The 27,365-nt window shown below is 41.9% G+C and overlaps 1 protein-coding gene across 3 annotated transcripts; it reads left to right on the top strand.

The window, feature by feature from the left end:
- The first annotated feature begins 6,712 nt into the window (after positions 1-6,712).
- On the top strand, positions 6,713-9,856 carry LOC120056516 (spermatogenesis-associated protein 22). 3 transcript variants are annotated; one of them, XM_039004697.1, is made up of 8 exons: positions 6,727-6,793; positions 7,067-7,132; positions 7,218-7,355; positions 7,570-7,762; positions 7,986-8,412; positions 8,681-8,807; positions 8,910-9,007; positions 9,400-9,856. In XM_039004697.1, the coding sequence occupies exons 2-8, from the start codon at positions 7,093-7,095 to the stop codon at positions 9,589-9,591; spliced, it is 1,215 nt and encodes a 404-aa protein (XP_038860625.1). In that variant the 5' UTR covers positions 6,727-6,793; positions 7,067-7,092; the 3' UTR covers positions 9,592-9,856. The 3 variants fall into 3 exon arrangements, with proteins under 3 accessions (XP_038860626.1, XP_038860625.1, XP_038860624.1); XM_039004696.1 differs by having other exon boundaries at positions 7,986-8,421; XM_039004698.1 differs by lacking the exon at positions 7,067-7,132 and having other exon boundaries at positions 6,713-6,793; positions 7,986-8,421.
- Positions 9,857-27,365: the final 17,509 nt, after the last annotated feature.

Here is a 27,365-nt window from a genome sequence, read left to right as displayed (position 1 = left end):
TCAAGAGATTTGAGGTGACAGACAGTGACATTCAATACCGCCTTGCACACTCTTGCCTGCATCTAGTTGATATAGGGTGTAATAATTAGTCCAACAGTTGCAAACGAGAGTTTCTAATGGAAAAATGCAGGTATGTTTATCCCCGTTTTGTTCCGTTTGCTTCTGTTAAAGAAACGTTTTTCAACAGAATCGGCGGAATGAATACACCCCTGATCAGTGTAAACAGAGTTCACTCTCATAACAGCCACGTTGTATTCTGTGTCTTCCCTTCGACTTCAATGCACAACAACTCAGCTGTATGTGACCAGGCGAAAAAAACTTTCCAAGACAAACCTCTACATACAGCCTACATCGTTGTCACCATATTAGGTAAAATAACGTCATAGTCAGCATAGCTAATAGAACTAACGTTAGTAAACCCGCTACAATCATTCAGTAACGTTAGGGTACAGTCAGTAAGCAGTTTCACCAGTGGAACCCATTGGCAATAAATTAGTAATACCAAAACCTTACTTTGACTTGGAAGAGTTCCAGTGTTGTGATGGAAAGTTATAGCCAGCTAGCTAACATAGCATCCCTCTGTTTGAGCAGGGTGTTTCAGTAGGCTGCATTTGTTAACAAAGTAAGTGAAACTGAAAGTGAACAAAAATGATGAAATATCTCTATTTCTCTCTTGCTTCTCCTTCATTTTGGAAGAAATAAATTTGTTTTAAACTGTTCAACTATTTTCTTTCTCTCTCTTTGAGCCAACTACTAACCACATTTTATACCTTGCAGTGCTAGCTAGCTGTAGCTTATGATTTCAGTACTAGATTATTTATCTGATCCTTTGATTGGGTGGACAACAGCTCTGATAGGCTGGAGGACATCCTCCGGAAGTTGTCATAATTACTGTGTAAGTCTATGGAAGGGGGTGAGAACCACGAGCCTCCTAGGTTTTGTATTGAAGTAAATGTACACAGAGGTGGACAGAAGCTAGCTGTCCTCCGGCTACTGTAGATCTTCTTTGCAAAATAGTGTGTTTTAATCAGTTATTTGGTGACGTGATTATATTCAGTATAGTTTTATCTAAAAAGGATAACTTTTTAAATGTTTAAAATTGAAAGTTTTTATGAAATTCACTGAGGAGCCTCCACTGACACACGCATACGACAACACAAACACACATACACACGCATACAGACACAACACAAACACACATACACATACTTTTACACTCATCATATGCTGCTGCTACTGTTCTTTATTTTACTCTTATTATTATCTATCCTAATGCTTAGTCACTTTACCCTGCCTTCATGTACATATCTAATTTAAATACTCCCTGTATATAGCTCCATTCTTGTGTATTTTATTCCTTGTGTTACAATTTTTCTTTGTATTATTATTGTTTAACACTTCAGCAATGGGAAGGGCTCGTAAGCAAACATTTCTTGGTAAAGTCTACACCCGTTGTATTTGGTGCATGTGACAAATATAATTTAATTTGAATTTAATTTCTACTCCTCGGTGCTAAACCAATGACTCATCACTGGCACTGGCAGCTCTCCAGAAGAGCATGTCATAATCAATTGTGGGTGTCAGGGGAGTCATGCACCCAGTATTTTAGAGGGGTCATGAAGTATGTGAGGGTGCAGTCCCCCCTCTGTAAGTCTGAGAATTTCTCATTTTTCTCACACCTGAAACAGCTTTTTCCTGTAATCTAGAGCCATAATCATTATGCCTAATTCTATGTAAAAAAAAATAAAAAGTATATTTTCTGCAAAGGTTGTCTAAGCATACCTCTTTACCTGTTCAAGTGTCATTTGAATTAATGTTGCACATTGATTCTTTAAGAACTGTTATTCCTTCAGGCGTCTCGGCTAGGCGAACCGATCGAGTGTGCTCGCTTACTGCCTTAAAAGACCCTGAAAACAAGAAAAAAGGTGAAAGAGTGCAAACCAGCAGACATTGTTAATATCAGCTTTTCCTCTTCTACCAGAGGCACAAGTTGATACCTCTAATACATGACCACCTATAACTTGTATAATCCTCCAAACGAAAAGCATACTGGTTTCCATGTATCTGCTCAATGTGAAAACGATGTAAGCTTTTTTTGCCATATGCACTGTTGCTTTCAAAGTTTGTGCTCTGCATATTTGATAAAAATAAATATGTTCTCATTTACTTACTTCAATTTGATGTTATGATAAGGCTCCTGTACCTTAGACAGCTGAAGTATGTGAAAGGTAACCTAACCATTATGATAATTTCCTTCCGCTCATAAAACCAAATTGTTATCTCTGACAAGAAATATCATCAACCCAATGAATCATACCATTTTTCTGTGGTACTATAAATACAGAAAGACATTCATGAAATAATAACAACATTGCAACGGCACTATACAATGAAGGACATTTAGTTGTTTGCACTCATAATAGTTGCATTGTTATAGCGATGCTAGTTAGAGACCAGTTATAAAAGTCTTGTGTATGTGAAGATGATGAGGGCCATATTGCCTAACATGCAGTAAATATGAATTACAATGAGACATCTTCAAGTAAATACAGTTATAGAAATACACTTTTTCAATTAGCCTTAGGATTTTGATCACGCTATTCTGCATGTCACTTGATTTAAAAAAAAAAATCTATTATTGAGGATGTCCATGTGCAGGGTAAGTTGCTTTAGAGATAAGACCATTGTAATGTAATTAACATACTGAATTCTCGTCCAATTCAAATCATGAGTACAATTTATTACCCAGAACTTCCTGTCATTTCCTCAACTTGACTTTGATCATTTTCTTCCATAAAGTTTAGCAGAATGTATTGTGCAAAGGGGACCGTACATGAATTCTGTATCACAACACATCAGGCTCGGAGCAAGAGTGTCACATTGTGTATTCATACCAATAAAGTTGAAAGTGAAGTTTCATTTGCATTTCCATGGCACCCATTATCGTAAGAGTCAATAAAACTCATGAAGGGAGAAAGAGTTTTCTGCTGTACTGACACTGGCTTATGCATTGGGGGCAAATTATCGCATGAGTCATTCACTTAACTTTTACATGGTTTTCAATTCCATGATTTGCAATAAGTTTATTTTGTGTTACATGTGCTTGTAGCTTAAGTCAGGAAATAGCCCATGCATGGGTTTGCATTGGGTTTGAGCCTTATGGGAAAGAACTGTAAATTATAAAGGCTTGTTCTGTGAGAACACGGCTGGAAGAGGCCTGTGTCAGGCAGAGATTTTCCAGATGTGTTGGACCAGTTGTGCTGCAAACACTTTGCTGAGATGAGATCAGTCTTTTCAGTGCTGCTGGAACACAACTTTTAAGCCTCAGAGACACCTCTCATGCTCTTTAGAGTCAAAGCAGGTGACACCAGGCACTTCCTGCCAGACATCTGCAGTTAACTAGCCAGTTGTAAACAACTCTTCTAAAGTACAAATTCTAACTGTTAATTCTAATTCTAAATTCTAACTGGTGGATCCAGACAATATATATATTTAGGAAGTGAGGTTCACAATAGCTCATACTCTGAAATACCAATTTTTGATGATTTATTTTATTTTTTATTTCACCTTTATTTAACTAGGCAGGCCAGTTGAGAACAAGTTCTCATTTACAACTGCAACCTGGCCAAGATAAAGCAAAGCAGTACGACAAAAACAACAACACAGAGTTACACATGGGATAAACAAACGTACAGTCAATAACACAATAGAAAACATCTCTATACAGTGTGTGCAAATGAAGTAAGGAGGTAAGGCAATAAATAGGCCAATAGAGGCAAAGTAATTACAATTTATCAATTTACACTGGAGTGATATATGTGCAGATGAGGATGTGCAAGTAGAAATACTGGTGCGCAAAAGAGCAGAAAAACAAAAACAAATATGGGAATGAGGTAGGTAGTTGGTTGGATGGGCTATTTACAGATGGGCTGTGTATAGCTGCAGCGATCGGTAAGCTGCTCTGACAGCTGACTTAAAGTTAGTGAGGGAGATATGTCTCCAACTTCAGTGATTTTTGCAATTCGTTCCAGTCATTGGCTGCAGAGAACTGGAAGGAAAGGCGGCCAAAGGAGGTGTTGGCTTTAAGGATGACCAGTGAAATATACCTGCTGGAGCGTGTGCTACGAGTGGGTGTTACTATGGCGACCAGTGAGCTGAGATAAGGCAGAGCATTACCTAGCATAGACTTATAGATGACCTGGAGCCAGTGGGTTTTGCAACGAATATGTAGTGAGTGCCAGCCAACGAGAGCGTACAGGTCGCAGTGGTGGGTAGTATATGGGGCTTTGGTGACAAAACAGATGGCACTGTGATAGACTGCATCCAATTTGCTGAGTACAGTGTTGGAGGCTAATTTGTAAATTACATCGCCGAAGTCAAGGATCGGTAGGATAGTCAGTTTTACGAGGGTAAGTTTGGCAGCATGAGTGAAGGAGGCTTTGTTGCGAAATATTGCAAAATTAATTATAACCTATTCAACTTCTTTAATAAGAGGAGAAACGTATATATTTTTTTCATTAGCTTATTCCTGACCACTAATTGGTTAGCCAGCATCTGCCTCCTCAATTTATACTGCAGACTGATCAATTCCCTCTCCAACTATACCCACCCACCCACCCAAGCGCTGGCTCAGCTGCCTGGCCTGCAGCATCTTCCTGATGAAATGGCAGCACTGCTAAAAAGTTAGCTTCACACTCAAGTTCCAAGGAAATCTGTCCTAACCCTAGTTATTTTATTGTGCAATTATAGTCTACTACACCCAGTTACTATGCAGATTGTGGCCACGTAAAAGAGGAAATGGTCACTTGGATGTCTAGTCCACCATTTACAAAGCAGTATGGTATGATAAGGACATCAGTAGACAGACATATTGATCCAGGATCCAAGAGAATTTGGATTGTTATTGAGTTGGATGATCAATTGTGCAAATACTCTGAGTAGAAACCATTCGACCACTTAAAAACAGGTAATTTCCCCCCCTACTTATTTACACTGAACAATACATTCTCATCTCAAGATTTAGCTGAGTAAGCAGCTGGTTTGTCATTGTGTCCGAAGAGGTACTACTACAGTGCTTGGAAAATGGACAGGATGGAGCTGTGTTGACTAATAACATTTTTTTTTTTAAATTAACAGAAAGGTCCTGATGAAATGTGAGATGAGCCAGTTCTCAGCAAGTAGATCTGTGGCAAGCCCTGTTTGACATAGGAGGGCAAATGAATCAAAGTGTTTTATATTACCTGCACATACACACAAGAGGAGTAACATGAATTGTTTATGCAGGTTCGTACATGAAACATTCTCAATTCAGGCAGCAAAGGCGTTGATGTCCTCCTTAACTCGATTTAATGAAGAGAAGGTGAAAAACACGGGAAATATCCATACGTTCATTATGAAACACCATTTCCCACCACCAGGCTAATGATAGTCCTGGATGTTGCGTATCGCATTGAGCCGGACCTCAACCCCATCAAACACCTTTGGGATTAATTGAAACGCCACCTGCGAGCCAGGCATAAGGCCCGACATCTCTAATAATGCTCTTGCACTGATGCACTAATGTACTAATAATGCTCTTGTGGCTCTTGTGGCAAGGCCGGTCTGGACTGCACCAAATCTGAAACAAACATAGACGTCTATGATTCGTTCAGATTTGGTCCGGAGTGGACCAAAAACCAATGTCCATGGACGTGGCCAAACATAGACGTCTATGATTCGTTCAGATTTGGTCCGGAGTGGACCAAAAACCAAAAACCAATGTCCATGGACGTGGAAATCAAGGCCGGTACGGAACTGCACAAAAAAAAAAACACATCCAAAAGGCGTAGGCATCGATCCATGCTTATTGAGGTGTATCCTAACAGTGTTGCCTGAAATGGAATTTTATGAATGCCCATCTATGTGGTAAGCCTACATTACCACCAAAAAACGACACCCGGACAGGACCAAAAAAGACGTGCTTGTGCTTACTGGTGTGTAGCCCACAATGGAATTTTATGAATGAATGCCCATCGTCTGTAAAACGTTATTAGTCCTGAGACTAATCAATTAGGCTACCCAACTTTATCAGGAGTTATCGCGCGCCTATTTGCAATGTGTTTACACAGCGGGAAATTCAGAATTTTAACTAGGCAAGTCAGTTAAGAAGAATTCCTTATTTTCAATGACAGCGGTTTAACTGCCTTGTTCGGGGGCAAAACGACATATTTTACCTTGTCAGCTCGGGGATTCGATCTGGCAACCTTTAAGTTACTAGCCCAACGCTCTAACCACTATGCTACCTGCCTTCCCAATTAATTGGCTTGTCAAAAATTGAAGGGTACAAACTTGAAACCACTGATCATGACAATGGGGTGAAATTCCAGAACAACAGTCGTTATCGTCCATTCCATATTGTCCATTTTAATTTGACCTGTCCTGTTTTTAGGATATGTTGTTTAATAACATAACAGCGCATTTTTTGTTGTTGATTGAGCGCCATTTAGGTTAGGCTATTTGATTGGAGAAACCGGCATAATGTAAAAAGTGTCCCTCTCATTACATTTTATCTCCAGCCTGTAAGCTACAGAAAAGGCCACAATCTCTTTCTACCATATTTATATAGCTAATGTGCAGTCGCCCTATCCTGGTGCACTGCACAAGTAGCTAGGTAAGTGTTCTAGCTATCTATCTAGCCAAGACGTCATTACCATGAGAAATCGCGGGCATTAGCGCGTGACCATCTGACTGAGTAGGAGGAGACCTGGCTCACCAGCTAGCCAGCTATTTATTTACATTGGAACAGCAACCACAGGTATACACTGAAAATACATTATTTAATTAAATGTAACTTCATTACAACTAATTATTGTTTGAGGACGATGTTTTAGTTGTTGTTTATCTAGCTAAGTTAGCTACTAAAACTGAAATAGCTATTGATAACAATTGCTTTAGCTAAGGTCAGTAACGTTAGCTAGCTAGGCCCTGTTAACCACAGCTAACATTAGCAAGAAGTGGTCTGATGCTTTGTGGCTACAGGTGGCTGGCAAGCTAGTTCTAACTATTTTACATCTTATGAATTCATTAGATTCTTTGAGTGGACACTGCAATAAGATGAGAAGATATGAAATGCAGCAGGCCAGACCTACTGCAGGTTTGTGAAATTCAAACGTGAGTTAGGCTGATGGCTGCATTCATGTCATAAACTGATTGTCAGGAATCGGTTGTTTCCTTTCCAGGCTGCCTCTCTGTGCCTCTGTTTACCCAGAAGAAAAGGAGCAGGCTGCCTTTGACATCCAATCCCTCTGAGAATGAATTCTGCTCCAGCAATGAATACATGTCCACACACAGCTCTGCTTCATCCAACAACATATCTGGTAAGATAAATAGGATACTTCTCATGTGTTTCAGTAGTAGCTATAATCATGCGTGATTCATAAATGTGGCTGTTATCAATTTATTCTGGATTTTCAAAGCGAGAGAGATATCCAAGTCACTAGATGGCACTACACACGAGGAAAAATGCAATTTTGCTGCCCATATCAATGCTTTACCAGAACATTTTTTATAATACTTTCTACCTCTGCTCAGGTAACACAGAATATTTCCAAGATCAAGACCCAAGCTGTCCTGCACCTGCTACTCAGAATAGTCAGTGGAACAGACAAGGCAACCAGCATCAGTCTCAACCACAGTTTCAGTATCCAAACAGTCGACTTGCACCTGAACCCGTGGGGAGAAACTTTGCACCTCTACCACACCCATATAAAGCTGTGAATACAGGGTATGGTCAGTTGATAGGTCTCTGGAGCTCTCTGTAGAGGCAGTTATTATAGATGCATAATTCGAAAATGTTTGCAGTGCACATTTAAAAGTTAACCTGCAGATTAACAGGGTCTATATACTGTATAGTAAGTACGGTTTTAGAGATTGTCTTTTTTTGGGGGGTTGTCTGATGGTTACGCAACACATAAACCAGTCATATCACTTATATTGCATATGTTCAGTCCGCAGATGGGACAGCAACAGCCAGCAGTGAGGCAGGACTCCAGAGCCCCTATAAACCCCAGACAGAGCAACTACAACGGCCCCTGCAGCAGTGGGAATACACAGAGCAAGCCAGTACCCCCAAGTAGCTACTCTCATATGGGTCAGCAGCAGCAGTCTGGCTACAGACAGGGACAGGCCAACCCACCAGAGCCTCCTCTCTACTCCCAGCAGTCTACACCCATTACCACAACAAGCAGACCAACTCCTGGCCCTCCAAGCAAACCAACTCCTGGCCCTCCAAGCAGACCAACTCCTGGTCCTGGACCACAGCAGCAGAAACAGAACACATCCTGGAAGTTTAAAATGACCACCAACACTGGGCTACAGAAACAGCTGATGGACAGTAGAGACATATATCAAACTCAAAATACCTCTCAGTCTCAGGTACAACATGTAAGTCATCTGTGCTAATTGTAACTTATAGTGTAACATACTGCAGGAAAACTCAGCTTTTCATAGATTACTTACCATAAAATAACTTTGATATAGCTTTCATATTTAACCCAATTGTAAATCTTCAATCTAGTTAAAAATGACAGCTCATACAGTAACGTTACATCCTTAATACATTTTATTATGCTAGCCTTGTAAAATGTATGTTGTTCAATGCTAGAGCAGGTATTAAAGCATTCATGTTTCCTATGTTGGGAAGACACCACCTGTGTTCCAGATCAAACCAGCAACTGAGAACTCTTTGAGGATACTGACTGCTGTCATTGATGGCATGAGACACTGGAGCCAGTTCAAGGACAGAGCTCCGTACCTATTTGAGATTTTCGGTTAGTTTTCAGTTTGTCTCTTCACTAACATTGTATTTACCATTACCTGTACTGTATTTACAAAATGTTTGTATTTTATTATATTCTATGTTCGTCCCACAGCTACTCTTGACTCCGCAGTCACCGCCGGGTCTCATGGAGCTAAGAACTTCCTCATGAGAGATGGGAAAGAGGTGGTGCAGTGTGTCTTCTATGAAAATGTGAGTAAGAAAAACACTTCCTCTTTAATAGGAAAGGGAGAAATACAATAGCAGGCCAAGGGCTGTCGAGTTAGTCAGAGGACAACATTATATTACTTCATGTTCACCAAATGAATTGGAGTGTTTAAGGCGATAAAAAATGTAATCTTAAAAAGGCAGTTATTTTAAACATAAAGAACTTTGTAGATTAGAATTTTCTTTCCACAGGATTCTTACCAGCTGCTACGGATCATCAGCATTATAAAGCAGTAGTTTGTTTTGATATGGCTGGAGGATATGGATTCTCAAATCATACTGTATCTCTAGGGTGGATACCCATTATGTTACGTTTACAGTGTTCTGCTGGATGTATACCCTTTGTGTCTGACCCACCTCTGATCCATCCCCACCAGGAGCTGGACCTTCCCAGGCTGATCCGAAGCCAGGTGCACCGCTGTGTGGGAAATTACGACCGCACCAGGGACACACTCACCTGCATGTCTGTCAGGGCTGCCCTGCACTCAGAGCAGAGGAATGCACAGGAGTCTGTCAAAGCATCGGACGCTGAGATGAGGGGCCTGGTGAAATCACTCAGTGAAGTCTGATCAGAGGCACAGAAACACGTAAAGGGCAATTCAAGGGCAATACAATTGTTTTTGCCCATGGCTCCTTGTGAAGATCACTATATGGCAAGTGTTCTCCTTTTCATTAGAAACTGCGGGATCCTATATGGAGCGTTGTCGTCTATTAGAAACTGAAGGATCCTATATAAAGTCCTGCTGTATATACAGTGCCTTTGAAAAGTATTCAGACCCCTTGACCTTTTCCAAATTTTGTTACGTTCGCCTTATTCTAAAATTGATTAAATAGTTTTCCCCCTCGTCAATCTACACACACAATACCCCATAATGACTAAGCAAAAACAGGTTTTTACTCAGTATTTGTTGAAGCACCTTTGTCAGCGATTACAGCATCAAGTCTTCTTGGGTATGACACTACAAGCTTGGCACACCTGTATTTGGAGAGTTTCTCCCATTCTTCTCTGCAGAACCTCTCAAGCTCTGTCAGGTTGGAGGGGGGGGGGGGTGTTGTTGCACAGCTATTTTCAGGTCTCTCCAGAGATGTTCGATCGGGTTCCAAGTCCGGGCTCTGGCTGGGCCACTCAAGGACATTCAGAGACTTGTTCCCGATGCCACTCCTGCGTTGTCTTGGCTGTGTGCTTAGGGTTGTTGTCCTGTTGGAAGGTGAACCGTCACTCCAGTCCTAGGACCTGAGCGCTCTGTAGAAGGTTTTCATCAAGGATCTGTTTGTACTTTGCTCTGTTCATTTTTGCTTCGATCCTGACTAGTCTCCCAGTCCCTGCCGCTGAAAAACATCCCCACAGCATGATGCTGCCACCACCATGCCAGTTTTCCTCCAGAAGTGACGCTTGGCATTCAGGCCAAAGAGTTCAATCTTGGTTTCTTCAGACCAAAGAATCTTGTTTCTCATGGTCTGAGAGTCTTTAGGTGCCTTTTGGCAAACTCCAAGTGGGCTGTCATGTGCCTTTTACTGAGGAGTGGCCTTTGTCTGGCCACTCTACCATAAAGGCCTGATTGGTTGTCCTTCTGGAAGGTACTCCCATCTCCACAGAGGAACTCTAGAGCTCCATCGGGTTCTTGGTCACCTCCCTGACCAAGGCCCTTTCCCCCGATTGCTCAGTTTGGCCGGGCGGCCAGCTCTCGGAAGAGTCTTGGTGGTTCCAAATTTCTTCCATTTTAAGAATGATCACTGTGTTCTTGGGGAACTTCAATGCTGAATACATTTGTGCCTCGACCCAATCCTGTCTCTGAGCTCTACGGACAGTTCTTTCGACCTCATGGCTTGGTTTTTGCTTTGACATGCACTGTCAACTGTGGGACCTTACATAAACAGGTGTGTGCCTTTCCAAATCATGTCCAATCAATTGAATTTACCACAGGTGGACTCCAATGAAGTTGTAGAAACATCTCAAGGATGATCAATGGAAACAGGATGCACCTTGAGCTCAATTTTGAATCTCACAGCAAAGGGTCTGACTACTTGTGTAAATAAGCTATTTCTGTTTTTAATTTGCAACATTTCTAAAAACATCTTTTCGCTTTGTCATTATAGGGTATTATGTGATTTATTTAAAAAAATGAATTTATTCCATTTTAGAATAAGGCTGTAACGTAACAAAATGTGGAAAAAGTCAAGAGGTCTGAATACTATCCGAAGGCACTGTAGATACTTGAGATGTTGGAAGATTCTTCCAGAGATGAGTAGTACATGATTCCCCATTATTTTGAAAGAATAGTCAGAACTGTGTTGTTCAAGTGTACAATTTCATCTGCTTGTTATCTGTTTATGACCAGCAACAAATTAAGATTGTGTTTATGAATTTCATAATGTTAAATTATATAATTGCATCTATATATTAGCAGATGATATATACATTTTTTCCCCTTCCCATTTTTATATAGTATTATACACATATTTCCAATGTTTCATATGTGTCATTCAGTTTCGGGACACAAATAAAATCCCTTTCTCTTCCTCATTTATGAAACATTTTATTATAAAGAATATTCACAGAACAGCAAACTTTGTCAAGAGGCTAGTTTCAGGTAAAACAAACACATTGATGAGGTAATATCTCAAAATATGTATTTCAAAAATGGGGGGCCGTTTAGAATGAAAAGTGAACCCACATACAGTTATTAGTTTATTTACAACCAACATACAATATCACAATGGAAAACCCAATACTACTCTCTACAAAAAAACACTTTCACCAGTGCTGAGACTTGACACAATGTTTCAACATATCGGGTAACAAATCCTGTGCAGCAAGTGAATCCCAGTCTTTCCCAATATCAAGCACAGTACGAGGTCCAATACAAATACCAACATTTCTTTCCTGGTCTTCTTTTCAAAACATGGCAACACAATTACAATTTTTTTATCAAGACTATCCCTCTTTGTAAGTAATTTGGCAATTTCCAAAGTTCACCCCAGCATTATGCACACACACTCTCTCACACACACACACACACACACACACACACACACACACACACACACACACACACACACACACACACACACACACACACACACACACACACACACACACACACCTTGGAATACAGTATGTATGTAAAATATTTGTTACATTGGCTGTGTTGTGGAGGAAATTATACAATTTGTCCTTGAAACATGACTAGAATAAAATCATTATATTAGGAGGAATGGGATGGCAAAAAACACTAATCCATTACCTTATCTCAGAATGTAATTATTTTAAGCCATGCTTCACACATTACGTGGTTAATGTGTCAATTCAACACTGATAACTTTGAGCTAAGTTAAATTTGTACAGCTCTCGAGCTCTACCACTCTAATTCTAAATTACATGGTATATGTCGCAACCTTTTAATTTAGTGATTAAAGTTATTTACCTCTTATGAATAAACTGGCAAAGTGTCAGCAGCATAATTCAACACAAGTACAGCTTGTTCTATCTGTCATTACCTTCAAGCTTTTAGAAGACATCAGCTTTTTTCTTCTAGAGAATATTTTCAACAAGATCATAATGTTCAGAAGCACATCTTGAAACATATACAGGAAAAGTACAGCACACACAGAGAAAATAACAAAATTACAACTGTTTTACACTACAATATCCACAGTTTAAGCTGAAGTAGATGGTAACCTGATATTAATAGTATTGAAGTAACTTGTCTTGGTTCTGTTATAAAGGCACATGTTGGTATGGTCAGAGCAGATCATCTAATCTAGATAAACTGTTTTACTATTAAATAACCCCAACTTCATCTGCACTCTAGTCAATAATTTCTAGACAATGCTGTCTTATCTAATTGCCTTTAGCCTGATTTAAAGTAGTCCTGAATTATAGTGTATAGCTAATATTGTGTAGTGTTGGGGTCAATTCCAATTTAATGTGAAATTCGAATTCAGTTCTTGAATTCACTCATGAAGTGGAGAATTTACATTGTTGAAATTCAAATTAAATTCAACCTTCAAGTTATGGAATTGGAATTAGACTGTTTGGACTGCTTGAATTGGAATTTCTATATTTCCAGTTTAGCTGGGCGGTCTGAACTGTGACATGATCAGCCTGAGGGAATTGAATTAGAATTTGTGGAATTGTTGGGGAAAGTATTGGATTGGCAATTGAATAATTAACATTGGAATTGAATTCTCTAAATTCAACGACTGGAATCAACGACCTGGACTTTAAATTTAATTAAATAGAATTTACAGGGAAAGGGAATTTAATTATAAATTTTTTAATTAACCCCAACCCTGGTATTGTGTGGTGTAAAAACTGAAACAATAATGACTTGGGTTAACAAGACAACCATATTAACACTAGGAACTCTGGGAAAAGGTTGGTAGAAGGATGTCATGTCATCCCAACATAAAATGTATAACAAATGCTTTTCATATGTCTTCAAAAGTTAACTATCAGACAAGTTTTATGTTATTACTATGCACGCCTTCTATCTATATTAATTTGTCTTAAAGGCAGGTCCGACGCATCTATATTGTTTGGTAGAGCTCCTTCACTGAAAAATATTTATTCAACTCTTTCTTTAGAATTTTTACTGTCCAATAGTCCATTTAAAACCATGTTGAAGATGTAGGCTAAGTCAGATGGTGAGTCCCCAAGGGTCATTTTTCACTGTGCTACATGTCCATCTTATGACATCCATTCAGTCAGTGTTGTTCAATGCTGGATAAAACGGCATCTGGATCTAAACCTTTATACAATCCACTCTCCTCAAACTCCACTGGACAGAATCCTTGATGCGCTCACTGTGTTGAGACCTGAGTCCGTGTTCATATCCTTTCTGATCCTCGCTTTGTCTTGATGTCAAATGGGTCTCTCATTGTCTTTACTGTTCGCCAAATCCGCATTGATCCATTGAAGATAGAAGCGTGTCCATGTTTTTTGATAACTAGAAATGTCTCATATTCTCTTTTAATCTCAGGCCATACTTTACCTTCTCATTAAGTTTCTCGTTATTTTCACACCTTCTCTTTTGCAAACAACTCCCTGATTATTCTGGAATGATATATTTAATGACCACTCTTATTGCCCACTATTAATGTCACCATGGATTCATATTATGGTTCTAGTCCTGACCATCACCCTCTGTCTGGTTACAGTAATATTAAACCAACGTTGTATGTATAACATGATAGGAATGTTTATGCGCTGTATACTTCTGTTCATTTGAACAGAGGGAGTTGTTGTCAATCCTTGTGTTTCTTTCAAATGTATTTTTTTCCAGAAAAGATACTGAATATCAAATAAGTCTAACCAGAAATGCAGTCACAAATTGACAGTAAATGTGAATTAATAGTCATAACAATATGAGTTAACGTTTGACATTATTGGGAGAGAAAAAAATGAACAGAACATAGTTCCATTCAATTAGGTCAATTATTAGATCAAATAAATAGCTTTTGTATGAAGGAAGACAGTACATAAATGTTGTTCACAGTTGGGTATAGCCTAGTTGTATATCAGAGGCAGGGCTTTTTAAAATGGCATCCTACTGAAGAAGTGGATGCAGGGGTTTCTCCCATCTCCATCATACAGGGAAGTAGGAAGTACTGTAGCAGACTGGATGAGGTTGGGGAGGGTGGGGTCAGTTGTTGTCTTATAAGAGAGTGGGAAGTGGGGTTGGGGACAGATGCTCCTTTGGTGCGTATTTGGCGAAGAAGGGTAGGAAGAGTGTGAGCATGACGGCGACAATGGCCAGCATGTATCCCCAGCCGATCTGGCAGTCCCCGGCATAGTAGATGTCTGAGTCCCCGCAAAAGGACCTCACCAGGGTGGAGTTCAGCCCAAAGGGATAGACCAGCAGCCCAGACCCCATGATGAACACTGGAAGAGAGAGGAGAGATGAAAGAGACTTTGGTTACAACCAGGGATACACTCAAATATGTAAGATATGTCATAGTGTTGTTTGGTCAAGCATTTCATTGTTGACTATATCTTGAGAGAGCACTGAACATCCCCTCTTGTTCAGCTTCCAAAAAACATTTCTAATGTCCCTCTTTCTCCAACTGAACTAAATCCAGCTGTAAAAGTATCCATCCTGGCTCATTACTTTGAGATTGGAAAGTGTTCCTGGAACATCCTGGTAATGCTGACTCCTGGCCACTTGGTGGAACTAGAGGTTCTGCATTATGAGTTGACAGCGCAAAGACAGCCCACAGATACGGCCAACAGTGTAATGTAGGAGCTTCACCATCTGCCTTATCTCCAGTTGTACCCTGAATAGCCCCAGTAGGAATATAAATCACAATTGAGATTGAGTCTGTCAACTCAGCCAGGGAGTGATGGAGGAAGGACTGATAGAGGAGAGGGGTATGGGGCTTTTATATATTAAAAAAGACCCCTGATGGCTCTTGATTGACAGGTCTGGCTAATGAAAAGTGAATCATGTCTCCTAAAATCCATTAGCACTTCTCATGCCAAACTGACGACCACAAGAAAAGAGCCCAGCACTTTAATACACATCGATCAACTTTCACAGACAGTATCACATCCTCAGTGCTCGATGTAGCGATGGTGAGAGAGTGGCTCAGTTTAAAAATGGAGTCAGGTCTGCCAGCCAGTGCTGCCAAGAAGCAACTATCGACTGCTGAGTATCATCATTACTACTCATTTCAGGAAAAACATAAAAGGTTAGATTTCCATTATATTGGAATGTCATGTGTCTTTTAAGATAAAAGGAGATAATAAATAGAGTATGGATTTGGATAATGAGCAGTTATCCATAGCTGTCTGTCTATAGAACGCATTAAACACGTATCATCTTTTGTTCATGTATTGATTTCAAATCTTCAAGGACAATGACGCAGCAGGGTTGATGGAGTGTAATAGGGAATTCATGAGAGAAGGTAATGGGGATGTCAAATAGGAAATAGTTTTGTGCTGTAATGTACACTACCGTTCAAAACTTTGGGGTCACTTAGAAATGTCCTTGTTTTTTAAAGAAAAGCACATTTTTTGTCCATTGAAATAACATAAAATTGATCAGAAATACAGTGTAGACATTGTTAATGTTCTAAATGACTATTGTGGCTGGAAACAGCAGATTTTTTAAATGGAATATCTACATAGCCGTACAAAGGCCCATTATCAGCAACCATCACTCCTGTGTTCCAATGGCACGTTGTGTTAGCTAATCCAAGTTTATCATTTTAAAAAGCTAATTTGTCATTAGAAAACCCTTTTTCAATTATGTTAGCACAGCTGAAAACTATTATGCTGTATAAAGAAGCAATAAAACTGGCCTTCTTAAGACTTGTTGAGTATCTGGAGCATCAGCATTTGTGACTTCGATTACAGGCTCAAAATGGCCAGAAAGAAAGAACTTTATTCTGAAACACGTCAGTCTATTCTTGTTCTGAGAAATGAAGGCCATTCCACGCGAGAAATTGCCAAGAAACTGAAGATCTTGTACAACGCTGTGTTGTGCACCGTGGGAGGCCCTGGTGCACAACTGAGCAAGAGGACAAGTACATTAGAGTGTCTAGTTTGAGAAGCAGACGCCTCACAAGTCAACTGGCAGCTTCATTAAATAGTACCCGCAAAACACCAGTCTCAACGTCAACAGTGAAGAGGCGACTCCGGGATGCTGGCCTTCTAGGCAGAGTTGCAAAGAAAAAGCCATATCTCTGTCACGGCCGTCGTAAGAAGCGGACCAAGGTGCAGCGTGGTGAGCGTACATATTCCTTTTATAAAGAAAATGACGCCAACAAAAACAATAAACATTACAAAAATGACCGTGAAGCGTAAGGGCTATGTGCCACAAACAAAGTTAACTTCCCACAAAGAAAGGAGGGAAAAGGGCTACCAAAGATTTGTACAGGGTAAAAGGGATCTTGAAGAAGGAAGGCTATCACTCCATTTTGCAAAGCCATGTGGACGGAGCTTAATTGGAGCCAATTTCCTACTACAACAGGACAATGACCCAAAGCACAGCTCCAAATTCTGCAAGAACTATTTAGGGAAGAAGCAGTCAGCTGCTATTCTGTCTATAATGGAGTGGCCAGCACAGTCACTGGATCTCAACCCTATTGAGTTGTTGTGGGAGCAGCTTGACCGTATGGCACGTAAGAAGTGCCCATCAAGCCAATCCAACTTCTGGGAGGTACTTCAGAAAGCATGGGGTGAAATCTCTTCAGATTACCTCAACAAATTGAACTAGAATGCCATAGGTCTGCGAGGCTGTAATTGCTGTAAATGGAGGATTATTTGACGAAAGCGAAGTTTGAAGGACACAATTATTATTTCAAATCAAAATCATTATTTATAACCTTGTCAACGTCTTGACTATATTTCCTATTCATTTTGCAACTAATTTCTAAGTGACCCCAAACTTTTGAACGCTAGTGTATATGGATGTTTTGGTAAGGGGGGGCTGTACATTTAGAAAATTCCCATGCATATCTAAGAGAGTAGGTAGATACATTTAAAAAAAACCTGAGAGTGACTGCTGAGGATCATGCTGGTAAGGGCACAGGAGAGAAAGAGAGAGATGGAGGGGGGAAAAGGGAGAAAGACTAAAGGAATGGGAAGAAGGTTGTGTGAGTGGGTAATCAGGGCACTATGTCCCAGCGTCAGCTCATTACATCTATCTCTGAGGTGGAGGTTGAGGCTTTCTTTTGGGAGAAAGACCCAACCCAGAGTGGAAGCTGAGGCTGCTAAATATCCCCCAACCCACCCAGAGTTCTGTCTCTGTCCTGCTCAGAATGGCCACCTGTTTATCTGTCGGCGCCTGGTTCCTCAAAGCAGCCCGGCTAATAACACTTTAAGGGCCTTCTCTCTCATTGGCTTTGTGGAAAGTGAACAAAGACACAGGCAGGGTTTCCTTTTCAAGGCCCTTCCCTCGCTGTTCCCTCCCACACAGAGATATGACAGCAGTCACACACAGCCTGCCTGCACCCCAGCCACTAAAATCCAAATAAATAATGAAGAAACTCGTAAGGCCCCCAAATAATCGATGCAGGAATGAAATCAAACCCCACAGCCTTGAAACAAGTGGCACGAGAGCCTTGAGCATCATTGGATTTCATCGACAGAAGCTGGAAGGTAGGTATACGGAGGGAGGGAGCAATGTTTGTCTGCATCAGATAAGCCCTGTGCCTCAGGTTGATATGGTCTCTCCAGGCTGCATAGCTCTGTTAATGGAACAGACGTACAAGCCTGATGACCCTGGACTCAGTATCGGGAGCTGAGGGCTGCTGCACACACACTCCACCTGGATTCAGTTTAGAGACTAGCAACTGTGTTATTGTATGGGACTACTGGAGATATTCAACTAAATAGTTTGCCTTTGAATCATCGCCATGCAAGAAGAATCAAACGTGTAGTCTATGATATGATACACGTATATACTGTATATATGATGGATTAGCTGTTGAGGATGCACTGTATGCATACATATATATACATAACATTTCCTGATTTGACTCGTGTTCAATCTTGAGTAAAAGGTGAAAACTGTATTGGAGAGCACACGGTAGCAGCCCACTATGGACACGGATGGATAAACTCAATCTCATGACGATATAAGCTTCCATAGCAGTGTAATCCACAGGATGTTGGTGGCACCTTAATTGGGGAGAACAGGCTTGTGTTATTGACTGGAGAAGAATCATTGGAATGGTATCAAATACATCAAACACATCAGGTGTTTGATGCCATTCCATTTGCTCCGTTCCGGCCATTATTGTGAGCCGTTCAGCAGCCTCCACTGGTATAATCCTATGGGGACGTACAGAGACGAAGGGAGCGGTGTAAAATGATGCGATGCTGTGAAACTGCTCATGGTAACCTCACAGCATAAAAAGTAAATAATGTAGCGACCGTTGAGCTGACTTATATACTGTAAACTGCACATAGAGCACCAAGCATGATCTAAATCCTAAAACAACAGTGGTCATTTGAATAAGCATCTCGGAACTGGTCACACACACAATGAGTATCCATCAGGAGTGGGCGAGGGGCTTCTTAACGGTCCACTTGGCCAGTTGGGCGGCAGGTACAGCAGTAATGAAGGCAGTTAGCCATGAGGAAGAACAGTTCAAATGTAATTACAGGAGTTTAAAGAGCCATCTCCACAATAGCTGCAGGGCAGTAAAAAGCATTCAGCACAGCACTTGAACATGCAGCTTCTTCTTCCTTCCTGTTCCTATTAGGCACCGTTTACTGTGCTTCCTGCACCATTCACACACACCACACCCATGTGCACATGTGCACATATGCACTCACACACACAAACACACAAACACACATTCACACAAACCATGTACATTCTGGGAGATGGGGAGGTTGCTGGCAATGGCATGATGTGGAGAGAGAGGGAGATTATCCAACGGCAATCAGGTGGGACTGCAGGGAGGGAGGGAAGGAAGGAGGAACGGAGTCCATCAGAACAAATAATGGGGAAGAGACAGACAGAGGTAACAATGGGGAAAGGATAGTGTAGGTCACACGAGGGCTAATGTGTCTCATTTACAGATACACCCCACTCCCATACAGACATGCAGATACACACACAGACGGACACTTCCTATTCCAATGATTCTTTCACCATTGACACCTATGGAGATGACTACCATCACCTGCTAAACTCCACCTGTAATGTTATAACAACACGTGTCACTCTAGATCCTGATGAAAATGTATCGCAGAGCAAGTGTGAAATTAGCATGTAGAAACAGTAAAGAATCACTGATGATGCTTTCCATGCAGCCCCTAAACATAGATAAAGTAATTGGGATCACTTGGAGGCCTAACACAGACAAATTGTGAAGAGACATTGCAGCACCCACATCACTGCTAATGCTTCTTTACTGCAGCCTGTCTGGCTGAATACAACAGCAGAGCCGACGTGATGCTAATGATAGTAAATCACCAGCCAAAACAGATGCCTGCCTCTCTGTTCAGCAACATATGCTGCTTGGGAATATTCTATGAGTTCATCCATATGGTTTTGACTTGTTATTGCTCAGACTCATCCGTCCTCTGTGGTTACACCACTGGCAGGGTTATCCTTGAAGTTTGAAATCCTGGATTTTTTTGGAATGTTTCGCAATGGGGATAATTGCTTGTGGAGAACAACTTGTGAGAGAGATGCAGAGAGATGCTTTGCAGATGGTAACATCATGCTCTCCAGATGTTGTTGACAAGTGCAGAAGCACTTTGTTTCATTGTTCATTTTCACAGGTAGCTGTGGAAGTCAGGAGGCCAAGGATCTGTGATTATCACTGAACCTTTAGCGTAGTCAATCCTCTAAAATAAACATCAATACTTCTGTAAGAGTGTGTTTATTCTTCAATCAGATTCAGGAAGTGAAGAGAGGAAAGGAAAGGAGAAGAGAAGAAGAGAGGAGATGTGATGAGAAGACTTGCAAAGCTCAGTCAAGGTGTACTGCAGCCTTGACTCTCCTCTGTCTTTTCCCCGGACTCTTCATTGAGAATATGACAGGAGAGAAGCAAGTGTTAGAAGAGGAGAGGAGAAGATAGGAGACCTCAGCCTTGACTCTCTCTCTCTCTCTCTCTCTGGTCCCTTGACTGCTCACCCTTCTCAATGAACTAGTGAGACATGCCACATCGCCCTTGAAGATGATACTGAATTGCACAGCTGTGAGAATGAGAAAAAGATTGAGTACATTTCATGAAGGTATTTGAGGAGAACTTCTTGGCTTCTTGACCTGTCCCCAGAGTGAGGTGTGTGATGAGGTAGCGTCCATGCGTGACAGTGCATTAACCCTTGGCTGGGTACCACGGTAACACCATGGTAACTCTGTATAGTACCAATCACACAGGATGGACTGAGGTCCCGATTCACTCTCTCTGGGTCAGGCTCTGGAAGGCTATACACACGGACTGGGAGGTCTTACTGAGAGTATATGATACCACTATCTCATGGGTACGGTACAGACTTCATACCAATATCTTTGGGTATAACTTTGCACTCTGATACTGTAGGTTAGTGATGTGGATCATCCAACATCAAACATCACCCATTAAAATAAAACGCTGTGAACCTTATACTCTTTATAGTACTAATCTATTAGTACAAAGACTTCTGGCATATTCAAATTAAATTGTTCCCTGTTGATGAATCATTAAATGAAAACATTAGGTTGTGACACATGACCTTTTAGTTGTCTAGTCAGTCCAATGCCCTGTGGGGCTGAGGGTTATACAGTGATCTCTCTCTACCAGTGAGTAGTGAGGTGGAGTGTGGCCCAGTCTTAGAGGATGATGTGGTTATCATAGAAATGGATGACTTGAACGGGCATTATGTCGACTATACCTACACAAGTTGAGTGTACCCATGCTAGTAATTATATTTCTTTGTTGGTCATCCTGTATTTCCTCCACGTACCATCAGAGGGCTTAATTACAAGCCATCCTCCTGCTGCTGCTGTGGGCCTTGAGGGCCATTCATTATAACGCTAAGATTTCTACTTTGGATCAAACTTTATTACCTCCCAACACTGACTGTGTTAACTCAGTTAGCACTGAGGACAGTTGCCCGTGGGATTGAATTAGAGATTGATGGGATGGCTCCCTCCCGGTCCTGGCCTGTATGTCCATGGATACGTCCCAAATGGCACCCTATTCTCTATGTAGTGCACTACTAGTGCCTGCCATTTGGGACGTAACCCATGTCTAATCCTCTGGTTTGGTTGTAGCCAGGCCTGGCTGGCTGGAGGCTGTCATTTGTCTGTTCTGTCTGTTCCCACTGGCTCTGTTTGTTAACAACTACAGCTACCGCCCCGCACTGATTACTGTCACTCAGTAACAGATCTGGGTTCAACTGTGTCAGCACCACAAATGGCAGAACACACAAATCTCTACAATAGAGTTTTACCCCATGGTTAGAAACACTGGTGTGAATCTGAGGGTAAGCTAAGGTCAAGGGGACAACAGAGAGCGTTGACAGCAACTCTCAAGTCACTTATTCAAGAGGGGGAGCTTTGACACTTGACTTGACAAGTTACAAGACCACAGAGTAAATATGATAATCCTTTAGACAGGGAGAGAGGAGATTTAATGGATTGACAGTGGCTCCTCTTCTCCTTGTCCCCTACACTCCTATATCTGCATTCCAGCCTTGCAGCAAATATGGTCGGTGAATATGAGGGCTAATGTTGTCCCGTGGGCCGCTTATCTCCTATGACCCACAAGCACATCTGTGACACTCCCAGCCCTGGGAGAGACCAGCCCACAGCTGGAGGCCTGACTGGAACAAGTCAGCCACCACAGGCCCAGATAACAGAGAAATACATTGTTATTTTTACTCCTCTGTCAGAGATGTGTCTTCTTGCAGTGTTTCCTTGCAAATATTTGGGAGCGGGTGTAAAAAAAAGAATGTATAATAAATCTTTATTTGCCAGCACAGGACTCATTTGTTTGTGTTGCCAGCGCTGTTTGTCAGTGATGAAACTCTGTGACGTGAAACATATGCTGTAGGCCCTGGAAATACCAAGAAATATTGTTTAATTACAGTTGCAGCCTCATAGCCATACATCAAACCAGTTTTTCTGACATGCTTTCCTTCTAGTGATTATTTTTCCTGTTGTCTACCTTTCCCCTTGATTTGATTAACAGATGCTTCACATACACAACAGGACAGGTGTTGTGATCCTGCCTACTATTTGCATATGTATTTTTTCACCAATAGAACTGCAACTGGCGTTCTGTGGCATGAAAGTAAGTGTTGACGGTTGTTAGATCTATGTATCTATTTTTATAAACAAAATAAGTTGTTTGCGGTTTAAGATTTGTTCTTAAATCAATGTGTTTGTGTGCTGCATGTGTGAGTGTGAGTGTGTTTGTGTGCTGCATGTGTGAGTGTGGTTGTGTTTGTGTGCTGCATGTGTGAGTGTGGTTGTGTTTGTGTGCTGCATGTGTGAGTGTGGTTGTGTTTGTGTGCTGCATGTGTGAGTGTGGTTGTGTTTGTGTGCTGCATGTGTGAGTGTGTTTGTGTGCTGCATGTGTGAGTGTGGTTGTGTTTGTGTGCTGCATGTGTGAGTGTGGTTGTGTTTGTGTGCTGTGAGTGTGGTTGTGTTTGTGTGCTGCATGTGTGAGTGTGGTTGTGTTTGTGTGCTGTGAGTGTGGTTGTGTTTGTGTGCTGTGAGTGTGGTTGTGTTTGTGTGCTGCATGTGTGAGTGTGGTTGTTTTTGTGTGCTGCATGTGTGAGTGTGGTTGTGTTTGTGTGCTGTGAGTGTGGTTGTGTTTGTGTGCTGTGAGTGTGGTTGTGTTTGTGTGCTGCATGTGTGAGTGTGGTTGTGTTTGTGTGCGGTGAGTGTGGTTGTGTTTGTGTGCTGCATGTGTGAGTGTGGTTGTGTTTGTGTGCTGCATGTGTGAGTGTGGTTGTGTTTGTGTGTTGTGAGTGTGGTTGTGTTTGTGTGTTGTGAGTGTGGTTGTGTTTGTGTGCTGCATGTGTGAGTGTGGTTGTGTTTGTGTGCTGTGAGTGTGGTTGTGTTTGTGTGCTGCATGTGTGAGTGTGGTTGTGTTTGTGTGCTGTGAGTGTGGTTGTGTTTGTGTGCTGCATGTGTGAGTGTGGTTGTGTTTGTGTGCTGTGAATGTGGTTGTGTTTGTGTGCTGCATGTGTGAGTGTGGTTGTGTTTGTGTGCTGTGAGTGTGGTTGTGTTTGTGTGCTGTGAGTGTGGTTGTGTTTGTGTGCTGTGAGTGTGGTTGTGTTTGTGTGCTGTCAGTGTGGTTGTGTTTGTGTGTTGCATGTGTGAGTGTGGTTGTGTTTGTGTGTTGCATGTGTGAGTGTGGTTGTGTTTGTGTGCTGTCAGTGTGGTTGTGTTTGTGTGTTGCATGTGTGAGTGTGGTTGTGTTTGTGTGTTGCATGTGTGAGTGTGGTTGTGTTTGTGTGCTGTGAGTGTGGTTGTGTTTGTGTGTTGCATGTGTGAGTGTGGTTGTGTTTGTGTGCTGTGAGTGTGGTTGTGTTTGTGTGCTGTGAGTGTGGTTGTGTTTGTGTGTTGCATGTGTGAGTGTGGTTGTGTTTGTGTGCTGTGAGTGTGGTTGTGTTTGTGTGTTGCATGTGTGAGTGTGGTTGTGTTTGTGTGCTGTGAGTGTGGTTGTGTTTGTGTGCTGCATGTGTGAGTGTGGTTGTGTGTGTGTGTTGCATGTGTGAGTGTGGTTGTGTTTGTGTGCTGTGAGTGTGGTTGTGTTTGTGTGCTGTGAGTGTGGTTGTGTTTGTGTGTTGCATGTGTGAGTGTGGTTGTGTTTGTGTGCTGTGAGTGTGGTTGTGTTTGTGTGTTGCATGTGTGAGTGTGGTTGTGTTTGTGTGCTGTGAGTGTGGTTGTGTTTGTGTGCTGCATGTGTGAGTGTGGTTGTGTTTGTGTGCTGTGAGTGTGGTTGTGTTTGTGTGCTGTGAGTGTGGTTGTGTTTGTGTGCTGTGAGTGTGGTTGTGTTTGTGTGTTGCATGTGTGAGTGTGGTTGTGTTTGTGTGCTGTGAGTGTGGTTGTGTTTGTGTGCTGTGAGTGTGGTTGTGTTTGTGTGCTGTGAGTGTGGTTGTGTTTGTGTGCTGTGAGTGTGGTTGTGTTTGTGTGTTGCATGTGTGAGTGTGGTTGTGTTTGTGTGCTGTGAGTGTGGTTGTGTTTGTGTGCTGCATGTGTGAGTGTGGTTGTGTTTGTGTGTTGCATGTGGGAGTGTGGTTGTGTTTGTGTTTGCGTGCTGTGAGTGTGGTTGTGTTTGTGTGCTGTGAGTGTGGTTGTGTTTGTGTGTTGCATGCGTGAGTGTGGTTGTGTTTGTGTGCTGTGAGTGTGGTTGTGTTTGTGTGCTGTGAGTGTGGTTGTGTTTGTGTGCTGTGAGTGTGGTTGTGTTTGTGTGTTGCATGTGTGAGTGTGGTTGTGTTTGTGTGCTGTGAGTGTGGTTGTGTTTGTGTGCTGTGAGTGTGGTTGTGTTTGTGTGCTGTATGTGTGAGTGTGGTTGTGTTTGTGTGTTGCATGTGTGAGTGTGGTTGTGTTTGTGTGTTGCATGTGTGAGTGTGGTTGTGTTTGTGTGCTGTGAGTGTGGTTGTGTTTGTGTGCTGTGAGTGTGGTTGTGTTTGTGTGTTGCATGTGTGAGTGTGGTTGTGTTTGTGTGCTGTGAGTGTGGTTGTGTTTGTGTGTTGCATGTGTGAGTGTGGTTGTGTTTGTGTGTTGCATGTGTGAGTGTGGTTGTGTTTGTGTGCTGTGAGTGTGGTTGTGTTTGTGTGCTGTGAGTGTGGTTGTGTTTGTGTGTTGCATGTGTGAGTGTGGTTGTGTGTGTGTGTTGCATGTGTGAGTTTGGTTGTGTTTGTGTGTTGCATGTGTGAGTGTGGTTGTGTTTGTGTGCTGTGAGTGTGGTTGTGTTTGTGTGCTGTGAGTGTGGTTGTGTTTGTGTGTTGTGAGTGTGGTTGTGTTTTTGTGCTGTGAGTGTGGTTGTGTTTGTGTGCTGTGAGTGTGGTTGTGTTTGTGTGTTGCATGTGTGAGTGTGGTTGTGTTTGTGTGCTGTGAGTGTAGTTGTGTTTGTGTGCTGTGAGTGTGGTTGTGTTTGTGTGCTGTGAGTGTAGTTGTGTTTGTGTGCTGTGAGTGTGGTTGTGTTTATGTGGTTGTGTTTGTGTGCTGCATGTGTGAGTGTGGTTGTGTTTGTGTGCTGTGAGTGTGGTTGTGTTTGTGTGCTGTGAGTGTGGTTGTGTTTGTGTGTTGCGAGTGTGGTTGTGTTTGTGTGTTGCATGTGTGAGTGTGGTTGTGTTTGTGTGTTGCATGTGTGAGTGTGGTTGTGTTTGTGTGCTGTGAGTGTGGTTGTGTTTGTGTGCTGTGAGTGTGGTTGTGTTTGTGTGCTGTGAGTGTGGTTGTGTTTGTGTGTTGCATGTGTGAGTGTGGTTGTGTTTGTGTGCTGTGAGTGTGGTTGTGTTTGTGTGCTGCATGTGTGAGTGTGGTTGTGTTTGTGTGCTGTGAGTGTGGTTGTGTTTGTATGCTGTGAGTGTGGTTGTGTTTGTGTGTTGCATGTGTGAGTGTGGTTGTATGTGTGTGCTGCGTGTGTGAGTGTGATTGTGTGTGTGTTTCAGTCAAGTCATTTCCTATCATTTCCTACCATAAAGCTCTATAATGAAAGCAGAAGGGGTGGCAGTTGGGATACGGGCGTCTCTTGGAAATTGCTTTTCATCGCTCGCATGCGGAACCTATTTCCATTTCCGTCTCCTTTTCCAGGCAGGTAGATGATAGGTATGGGCGACCTCTCCTCTCCCCCTGGTCTGAAGGAGATGGAGGAGAGTGGTCCTGACGGCCCACCATCACATTAAAGCTACAGGCATGTTGGACCATGCTGTCTGAGTCTGACCATGCAGGGAATTAAACAGGGACTGTGGAGACGACAGGAGGGTTCTCATCTCATATGCCAATCTACCATGCCTTCCATGAATATGTCTAGGTGCTACTGGGGTATGCCACAGACAGAGGCAAGGGTGATGTGTATATCAAATAACATGGGAAAATGTACTAATCTCAATTGCATGGAGTGAGGAAAAGTTTAAAGGAACATGTGTTGTAGATATGCCTACTGATCCAAGAGAGAATCACATATTTTTATCCACATCTATATTCCTCTATAAACATGTCACAATGTGCTCAGGAAGATAAATATTCTGGTATGAAGATTAAACTTTATTGCTTGCAGCTACAGATGTAGGATCTTAATTTGACCAGTATTGTCGTAGCAAAATAATCATGCAGCAACAGTATTCGAACGTTTAGTCCATAATGTTGCTTGATCGGTGGTTAGGCTATTAGCTGGACAAAAGTAGGCTACATGAAAAGTGTGATACTGTTAATATACCTCTGTGTTAGTGAAAGTTTTCAAAGACTTTATGTAAATCACAAAGCTTTTGTGCATTTCCTGCAGCAATAAAATTCTCAGCAACAAACGAGTGATCAAATTAAGATCCTACACCTATAGGATGTGGTATGGTGTGTTTCAGGTATTCAAATGGGACTGTAGCTAGGAGTGGAACATAGTGGGGTAGTGGAGTATAAAACAGCAGGGAGGGTCCACATCTTAATGTGATGAGCTGTGCAATAGCAGCAGCCTGCACAAGCCATGATGATAATTAAGCACAGTGTGCCTCTGGGAAATTATGCTAACGGTTGCTTCTTCTTGAATCACGTTAGTACCTATAAACATTTGGCTGGAGGTGATCACGCAACCAAGAACACACACCCATGTGCACACACACCCATGTGCACACACACCCATGTGCACACACACCCATGTACACACACACCCATGTACACACACACACACACACACACACACACACACACACACACACACACACACA

This window comes from Salvelinus namaycush, chromosome 12 (assembly GCF_016432855.1).
Source record: "Salvelinus namaycush isolate Seneca chromosome 12, SaNama_1.0, whole genome shotgun sequence".
In the NCBI taxonomy this organism is placed as follows: Eukaryota; Metazoa; Chordata; class Actinopteri; order Salmoniformes; family Salmonidae; genus Salvelinus; species Salvelinus namaycush.
This window is presented reverse-complemented; position numbering and strand designations above follow the sequence as displayed.